The sequence below is a fragment of the Montipora capricornis genome, chromosome 6 (genome assembly GCF_036669925.1).
Source record: "Montipora capricornis isolate CH-2021 chromosome 6, ASM3666992v2, whole genome shotgun sequence".
Lineage (NCBI taxonomy): Eukaryota > Metazoa > Cnidaria > Anthozoa > Scleractinia > Acroporidae > Montipora > Montipora capricornis.
Window position 1 is genome coordinate 52353189 of NC_090888.1, and position 9674 is coordinate 52362862.

Below are 9674 nucleotides of genomic sequence, written 5' to 3' on the forward strand. Positions count from 1 at the left end.
GCACAAGAATCTTAAGTTGGCAAGAGAGGAGTATATAAGTGGCCACCTCAGTGAGGCAATCAAGGTCAACCCAAAACGTTTTTGGTCCTACGTAAAGCGGCTTAAACAAGAAAATCCAGGGATAGCAGATTTTGAAGTCGATGGCAAAGTCATAAGTGATGGTCGTCTTAAATCAGAAATTTTAAACAGCCAATTTTCAAGTGTGTTTACTAAGGAGGACCTTGAAAACATTCCAGAAACGGGCTCTGATCCTACTCCTGGGTTGGGGTCTTTAATTATTTCAGAGCAAGGAGTCTTAAAACAGCTGTCTTCGTTAAATCCAAACAAGGCCGGTGGTCCAGACCAGATTCCACCCTGGTTTCTTAAAACGATTGCTACAGACAATGCTCCAATACTGACTGACGTCTTTCAAGACTCGATAAACAGTGGCACTGTACCCCGCAGGTGGAAGGAGGCAAATGTGTGTGCAGTTTTTAAAAAGGGAATTATAGACCTATTTCCCTTACTTGTGTTGTATCGAAGATCCTCGAGCATATCGTCCACAGCTTTATTATGAAACATCTAAACCACCATAACATCTTAACTGACTGTCAGCATGGTTTTAGGGCAAAGAGATCCACAGAGATGCAGCTAATTCTTACCTTACACGACATGGCAAAGACTATCCAGAGCTCATCTATCCATGCGGCCGTTTTGGACTTCGCCAAAGCTTTCGATAAGGTCCCTCATAGGCGACTCCTAAGGAAGCTGCAGTACTATGGAATCCAAGGCTCGCTCCTAAACTGGTTAGAGTCGTTTAGTAAAAAACGTTTTAAATCAGTTGTTTGTGAAGCCCAGAAATCAATTAAATGTCCGGTAAATTCTGGCGTACCCCAGGGTACAATCCTTGGTCCTTTGCTTTTTTATTGTACATAAACGACTTACCAGATACCGTGCAATCATCAGTTAGGCTCTTTGCGAACGATGCTTTACTTTATGGCATTGTCGCTAGCGATGCGGACTGTGACCTTCTTCAAGCTGACCTACGTAGGTTAGAATCCTGGCAGTATCACTGGCAAATGGAGTTCAATCCTTCCAAATGTAAAATTGTTACCATCTCACATAAGAAAACCCACCCTAGAGAAAATATGTCTTCTGTGGTGTAGAGCTGGAACAGGTTGATACCTTCCCATACCTTGGGGTCACCATCAGTAACAATCTCAAGTGGTCAGCCCATGTTTCTATAACAGCAGCTAAAGCAAGCAAATCACTGGGTACAATACAACGCAACCTTTGGAATTGCCCAAAGAAAGTAAAAGAAATTGCACATACATCCCTAGTACGACCGAAGCTGGAATATGCAAGTGCGGCTTGGGACCCGTTTTTAAAGAAAGATATCAGTGCTCTGGAAATGGTTCAACGTAAAGCATCACGGTTTTGCTCACAGAATTATGATAGATATGCTAGTGTTACGGACATGATTAAAGACTTAGGGTGGGCCACGCTGGAAACGAGAAGAAGGCAGGCTAGATTAACGCTTATGTATAAACTAACTCATGGTCTTATTGATATCGATACCCGAAAATATTTGATTCAACATCCTGAGAGTCGCACGAGGGGAACCCATCAATTTAAATTTCGCGTGCCATATGCAAATAAAGACGTTTTTAAATTTTCGTTTTTTCCAAAAACTATAACGGACTGGAACTGCCTCCCTGAGGCTATTGTTTCATCATCCTCCTTAGAAACCTTCAAATATAGGTTAACAGCTTTTCTTAAATAATAGTTATATTTAGTTTAATATAGTTTTCTTTTTTTAAATTTTTAAATCATCATCTTATATATTGATATTGGTTTTTATGGTTGGTGTGATAACCGAACGGTTCTTACCGACCCAATACATGTAAATGTAAATGTTACTGATGAAATGATATATGAAATGGATCATATATGAACTGCGGATATGAAATCAGGTGAAGCTATGATCCTCGCAGTTATGAACGCAATAGACCTCATTCACGATGGCCGCCATGTTGGATTTGCTATTATCATGCAAATTAGCAACACACTTGTGAGGGGGCAAACAACACAAGTACGAGAGGTTATAACGAACAGGTCTACACTAATTTCCATCCCTCAAACTGACATTGGACATTTCGTAACAATTACACTACGCAATATCCCATGTCAATTGAGAAGCTTACCGCTCTAAAAAGCGACCTGACATTTCCAAAAGTCGGGTCGACTTTTCACGTGACGGCTCGTCACGAACTAGACGGGTCGTCACGACCCGTCAACATTTTCAGCCGGCCTCACCGCCTCCAGTATCTTCACAACTTGACCTTCACCACCTGACATTTCCAACAGACGGGTTGACTTTTCACATGACGGCTCGTCTTGGACTAGACAGGTCGTCACGAACCGTCACCATTTTCAGAATGTTCCTCGAACCTTCTTTCAAATAGCAACTTACTGTTACTTTACTTCCGCCAACACCACGACCCGACTTCCGTTTGACGGGTCGTCTTCACCAAAAAGTCGACCCGACTCAGTTCGTGTGTATTAGACAACCCTCCTGGAGTTGACTTTTTAGTTAATGAGAAGCGTAGCGAGGTCAAAGTTTATGGCTGTTTGTTTGCATGAGTACAAGAGCTTGCCATCTTGAGTTAGCGGATGATCTTTCAACAGATCATTTCATTATGGCATTGAAAAGATTCATAGCACGACGCCCTCTGGACGACCTCAAAAAATGTTCAGTGATAATGGTACAAACTTTGTTGGAGCCAACAACGAGTTGCGAAAATGTCTCAGGCAACTGGATGAGCAGAGAATACAGAACTTTTGTGCACCAAAAGAGATTGATTAGAACTTTCAGCCACCGAGTGCTCCACACTTTGGTAGTGCGTGGGAAAGAGTCGTACAGTACACGAAGAAAACGCTGAAAGCGGTGCCGAAAGATAGAGTCGTCCATAAAGAAGCACTGAGGACCTCTCTGGTTGAGACAGATGGAATTCTCAACAGTCGACCAATCACCCATGTATCTTCTGTCGCAGGAGATATTGAAGCACTCACCTTCCAAATCACTTATTGCTTCTGCGTGAAAAACCCGAGTTATGAAGATGCCGTTGTTACTGATAGAGAGGTTAACTCCACAAAGCTGTGGCTGCATTCCCAAGCCCGAGCAAATTTCTTCTGGAGACGTTTCACCAAAGAGTATCTTACTAGCCTGACAGAGAGGAAGAGGTGGAAAGAGAACACACAGAATTTGAAAGTGGGAGAAGTTGTACTTGTATCTAAACCGAATCAGCAACGTGGCATTTGGCCGTTGGGCAGGGTCGTGTCTACTCATCCTGGACAAGATGGAAGAGTCTGTGCGGTTACCGTCCCAACTCGAAATGGAGAATTCAAAAGACCAATAACAACCTTTGTTTATTAGAAGAGGCGGAAGTTTAGATTTATTTCTGTAATCGTCTCGACATAGTGTCTCCACTAAGAACCCGTTGTGTTTTTTTACTTTTTTTGAGCGAGTTGAGTTTTGAGCGTCAAGTGATAATCATCTTACTAGCTTTGAGTTTATAATACAGTCCTGTGGTGTGATATAACGAACCAGTGCAATACGAATGTCATTTGAGCACATGGGCGAAATTAAGACAACTATCAATAAGTTCTGTTTGCATTCTACCTTTTTTGTTTTATTTAGGTCTTTTGTGTATTTAAAGTCAGGTGTAAAGGTCCTGTGTCGCACATGTCATGAGACTCGGTATGCATGAGCTATTTCTCGAGCGCCTTTTTTCAATCCCGTTTATAAAAGGCTCAAGATAAATTTATTAGATGGAAAACTAGTTGCTTGGCAAAGGGAAAAAGGACAAATAAAAAATCAGAGTCTTCTGCCTGATTCGCACCAACGATCTCCGTAACACCGCTTGGATGCTCTACCCATTGAGATATTAGAACTCCACTGGAGTTAGGTAGTTTCTCTAGGTCCTGAATGGACAATGTGTCCCGCTGGCTCTAGAAAGTATACCGGCTACAAGTTTTCAAATACGACTATGGATATTTAAAGGGGCTGTGTTACGAACAAATCCAGATTCAGCTATTGGGAACTGGCAACCAAATCATGTGTAACATAAATGAAAAAAACTACTTTAAACGTTGAAGAAATGTTTGAATAGCTTGAACAGCAAAAACAAAAGGAGTCAGGGATGGGCAAGATTAAAGTAGTTTAAAATGGATTGCAATTGAGGTTTTGAAAACTGTTGAGCCTGGCAGTTTTTCAAAGTTTATCTCTGTTGTTTGTAACTGAAATCATGAGCGCACGACATACATTTTTTTTGTCACGAATTGCTTTAATTTGTGTTGTTTTAAAGTAATTTCGGGGTTAACAAGTTGCGTAGCGAGTAGGAGTGAGTAATTGTTAAAAGTACACAAACTGAACTGCACTGCTGTGACATAACCCGTTTAAGGTGTAATGGTATGTCCCGTTGACCAGCGAGATTCATTCTCCATTCAGAACCTAGATAAGCTACAGAGTAAACCCAATAGTAGCTCAATGGGTAGAGCATCCGGCCGGTGTTAGGGCGGTGGTAGGTTCAAATCCTGCCTAGGAGAAGCCTAGGGCTAATTTCCCATCCTTCCCAGGGGTACATTGCACCTTAAAAGCGAATGTCTGGAAATATCGAGCAACCGGCGATCACAGCCAAAATTTATTTTTTGCTAAGATTTGGTTTGTTGATGGGTATCACTGTCTAAACAAATGTGATATCGTTTGTTTTTTGAATTACCGCCTGAATTTTGAAAAAAAAAGTCGAAAATCTATTCAGGCTGTTAGCGGCCTCGATTACGCACAAAATCGAAGCCAAATTGGTAGCTCCCTAAATTTGTACCGCATGCGAACAGGGAATAAAGGTATTGAAACTCTCTTGTAATGTATTGATTAAAGAGACCTTTTAAACCTATTTTACAGCAAACTGAGGCCTGAAAATGATCTGGGAGGGAAGTAGTCAAAATTAAAGATGCATTTTGTACTTTTGGCCTCGCAAAATGTGATTTTACTCTGGGAACACTATGAGGAGGACTTTAACCATGTGGCACAAGCTCGCTCTGTCTGTAATCCCACCCGTAAAGAGACAACATGTTATTCTAAGACATGTGTCAAATTTGTCCTGGGTAATTCTATCTACGCTTCGTACGACCGACGTAAAGTTTGAGAAAATCTTCTATTTACCGCGGCTTTAGTAAACATCTGTTTTGGTCCAGACATTTTCCCACCGCATGAACTAAATTCACGTAATAACAAACGACCGTATACCTTTCTTTAGTGTCTTTGCAAAACATCTTGTGCGTTTGTAGGAATACTGATTCCAAAAAAATAGTGTGTGTCAACTTTGGTAGAAATCCGTTGACCTGAGATAAACTAAGTATAAACCCAGGATCCGAGCCAGGATCCGAGCCAGGATCCGAGCTAGGATCCGAGCCAGGATCCGAGCCAGGATCCGAGCCAGGATTCGAGCCAGGATCCCAGCTAGGATCCCAGCTAGGATCCGAGCCAGGATCCGAGCCAGGATTATAATGCTGCATAATAATAATTAGGTGAATGACATAGAGTTCTTGTTCATGAAAAATAGTGACTTGGATATAAGCATTCCCCAAAAGTGCATCTGTACTATCCAAATTAATAATTAGTTGTCCATCTGTTGAGAACGTGAAAGTCAGCTGGACCGTTTTTATAAATAACAACAACAAAACAATCCCTTTAGAAGAGAATGCTAATTTTAAATAAGCAATACATTTGGTTGAACTAGCAATATTCCCATACCGTAAAGGAGCCAGCAGGAGAAAGTCCATTTTAAACAGTGTTCCGTAGCGCTGCTTTGGTTTTTTTTGTACTCAGGCAGACCTCTTGCAGCCCGAAGCACGATATCATCTCTTTTAAGTCATTGTCACCCTCTTAACCATGGCTCGAGTCTTCTTGATGCTTATTCCCTACCATTTTGATCTCTTTAAAGGTTTGTTTTGGTTCTAAGTGCAGAGAAGAAAACCACGATACAAGACGCCATCTTTATTTTCGATGTTGCTATTAAAAAATCCTCTCCCCTACGCCCTAGAATATGCGAAGGACCAAAGAAATCGATGGGGAGTGAGCAGGAAGCAATTTCTTAGTATTTTCAAAGGGGCCACTTACCTCACCTACCCTGCAATGGAGTTCATATACGTCCCCAGCTACCCCTACAGGAAGTTAACGAAAATATTCTATCAGGAACTAGCATTTTACTTACTCGAAGTATCTTGCCCAATATTCTACTTTGTACTAAAACCGATAAGCATAAACAAAGAGTGTGTAGAGGTTCAGAACATAAATGAACATACCTCTATCCCGATCTTGGGACGAACAACGGGCATAAAGGCAAGTGTCGACTTGAATAAATACATAAACTTGGGTGCTATCAAAAAAAATCAAGAGTTCGCTTCCTACGCGTTACTCCATATGCCTTGTGACTTGTATTATATTTTTAGTCCAGGGCCCGTCTCAATACCAGCCTCGTTGCTGAATGGGCCACCCTGGCAAAATAAATTTACCTTACCTTACAGAAGCGGAACCACAAACAAGGAAACCTGGTTATGTGACATGGCTGGAATCCTGGCTAGGATCCTAGCTCGAATCCTGGCTTGGATCCTAGCTCTGATCCTGGCTCGGATCCTAGCTCGGATCCTGGCTCGGATCCTGGCTCGGATCCTAGCTCAAATCCTGGCTCGAAATTTAGGTATCCTCGTTGACCTGTATTCACGGTTATGCGGAATGCAATTCCCGCCAAGTCGGACTCTTTATACAAAGCCGACAGTTAAACATCTTCTTCCCAGTAATCCAAAGAGAAAAAAAAAAAAAAAAAAACAGGTTTTAAAAAGTTTTCGTAAGTCTGCATCGTCATTTTCTATGTTCATTTTGGCTTGTTTGTTAGTGTTATGAATGTAACAAATGATATTCCGGAAATTACTTCATTGCGTGACACAGCGATATGCGAACAATTATTACTTCCTTGGAAAGAATTTCTCGATATCGATACATTAAACATTTCCTGTAATCTACTCAGGTCGATAAACGTTTCCTCGGTTTTTTGACGGTTTTTTTTAGTTTCTCGAGCGGTATTTTTTTTTACCTTGGAATAAAAGTTCTAAAGTCTGCAAATTGCTGCACGCTTGCGGTTTCATGTAACGCACGCTCGCGACTTGAAATTTGTTAGCTTTTTTAATATTAGCGTGAGAAAGTCTTTTTGGCAGTATTAAAGTTGCCGCGCTGTGAAGTTGTAAAGAACTGTGCTCTGGAACTATGAACAGTAATTGCTCATTTCTTAAAATTACAGTGGGGCGCTGTGGGTCAGACGCAAAAGACAGAAGTAGATCGGTAGCTTGTGTTCCTTTGCTTAGTTGCAATAGGGATATCAGCGCTCATAAATTAGCGTTCGCGCTGAGTGACGTCGAGAATGAAGTGGACCTAATCTTGTCAAGGGCGTCCATTTTTTCTACTCCAGAAAACATAACTCAATTGGTGATGTCCTGCACATCGTGGAGCGCTAGGTATCGGGTGGAGACGTTCAGCCAATGAGAGATGCAGAATACCCGTAATATTATCGAGACATAGTGATGACGTCCTCAAGAAGCCTAGAGCGGAGAGAGGACTCAGTAAAGCCGACTCGCAGCTCATGCTGAAGGAAAGTGGTATTTTCCTTCGTGTGGGATCAAGTGAGATTGAAACCTACTGCTTTAATATTAATACTAAGTTGAGTTCTATAGTTGCGTTATTTCTGGAAGCGAGCATTTATTTTTCATTCTCAATTATGGGGTGTACCTGTCAAGTAGGTTTATTGAATTAAATTAAAAACTGAGAGATGCCATCCATTATCAAATTTATTACCCTTCCTTGTTTTCCAGGGGTGTGCCCAAAATGCAGAAAAATGCTTCGTACTATGAAACCTAAGAGGGAGTTGGCGCCACAAGAAAGTGTGTAGGAGAGTGAGTTCTCGCTTTCACAGATAGAAAACTTGAGTCTGGTAAGCAGGTCACAACAGTGATCATCAGTAATCAGTGGCAACAACAGTTCAGCCAACAGAAATATATTAGTTATCCATCTGAACGCATTTACTGTCCTCTTGTGGGAATGCCGTTAATAATTCCGTTATGGGTCAACTCGTCCATATCTTATCCATTAACCGCATTTTATATCTAGACAAGAGATCTGCCCAAGTGGCATAAGTCGTTTCAGATTGAATTTGGCAATTGGAGAGACAAGACACTGCGCAGCTAGATAAGAGCGTACAATCCAACGCAGGGTATGAAGAGCGCAGTAGGTAACTAAGTACCTTTATTTGGTCATAGAACGAGACAAGCACCACTACTTTCAGGTGTCCTATCGCTGAGAGCACCCCGGCAAGGTTCTATACTGCTGACTCCACATTCAGAACTCCAACAGAAAGTGCTCCAGATAAACCTCTCGACAAGCTAAATGCATTCTTGTGAAGTAGATATATAAGTGCAGTGAGAAATGTTATTACCAGTCAGTGGGAGGATGCGAGTGAACGAACCAGGCGTCGCCATGTGCGCAAAGCACGACGGGCCATTACTGCCGCCCTCGATGAAATTGCCCCTAATCAGCAGCAACATTTGTGGAAGGCCATTGTTTCAAAGCCTTTGGAGCCTCAAAACTCAAGTGAGGAGGAGGATGATGTCGACAATGTGTTGATGGAGGCATTGACGGAGTGCTACGCAAACGCTAATATAGATGGGGCACAAAACGGCAAATCTTGTCCATAATGGCAGACAAAGTCTCTTACCGCACCCTGTTGAAATGGATTCCCAACTTATCAAGATATCGTTTTACGGTTGCTAGAAAGCACATCCTTTCCCACGGCAGAGGAGGTCCAGACGTCTCTCAGCGACGAACAAGAATGGCAGTACCACAGGCAAAACTTGACCACTTTCTGGATTTTATTACAAGTCCACTAATTATTCAGGACCTGCCATTCGGTGAAAAAAGCATAAGGCTTTCGTCAAAAGAAGTTATAACAGTGCCGAATGTCGTCCGCCTCATGATACCAGAATCCATAGCAACACAGTACCAAACATATGCTGAAGAATGTGGTCTTACGCCATTAAGTCGCAGTACATTGCTGAGAATCGTATCTGTGAGTTCTGTCCGCAAGTCCCTGCAAGGACTAGATTACATCAGTGCAACAGGTCAGTACATACGTTTTTGCCTCCTTTTCTTGTCATTTCCCTTCTTTATGCATGGGGAATATGCTTCCATCCAGGAGGCGTGGCCTAGTTGTTATGTAGACCTTATGTAGTCCCTCTCATGACGTATTTGGAGATTGTTTAACGGTAAACCCGATTTCAGCTAACTCCTGTCACACTTATAAATAGCCAACAGATCGACCCCCTTCCTCTTGGAGTTCTTAGTAATGTTATGTTCTGTGTTAAAAATTTCTTTACCCCTTCCTTATCGGCACCCGAAAAACTGGACTCCTCACGGGGGAGTGGCAAATAAAATATTTAGTTATTTGTTCTGTGTTATGATGCTAAGTAGTCGTGATCATCAACTATTAACAGGTGCCCAGGCTTTTGATGACTTGACTATGGCTTTGGAGACGCTGGGGGATGTAAAAGGCATGACGTGGGTGAAAGAGCAAACGGACCTACTCAAA

General features: G+C 42.0%; 1 protein-coding gene across 1 annotated transcript; it reads left to right on the forward strand.

Moving 5' to 3' along the window:
- Nucleotides 1-651: 651 nt before the first annotated feature.
- On the forward strand, nucleotides 652-3415 carry LOC138054107 (uncharacterized). The gene is made up of 2 exons (XM_068900606.1): nucleotides 652-785; nucleotides 2881-3415. Exons 1-2 carry the CDS (start codon nucleotides 652-654, stop codon nucleotides 3413-3415), a joined length of 669 nt encoding a protein of 222 aa, XP_068756707.1.
- Nucleotides 3416-9674: the final 6259 nt, after the last annotated feature.

Excerpts from the sequence above, each read along its gene's own strand:
- LOC138054107 (XM_068900606.1), top strand. The coding sequence starts at position 652 with ATGGCAAAGACTATCCAGAGCTCATCTATCCATGCGGCCGTTTTGGAC. Across the intron at positions 786-2,880 it reads CAAGGCTCGCTCCTAAACTG|TGCGTGGGAAAGAGTCGTAC; the intron begins GTTAGAGTCGTT and ends ACACTTTGGTAG.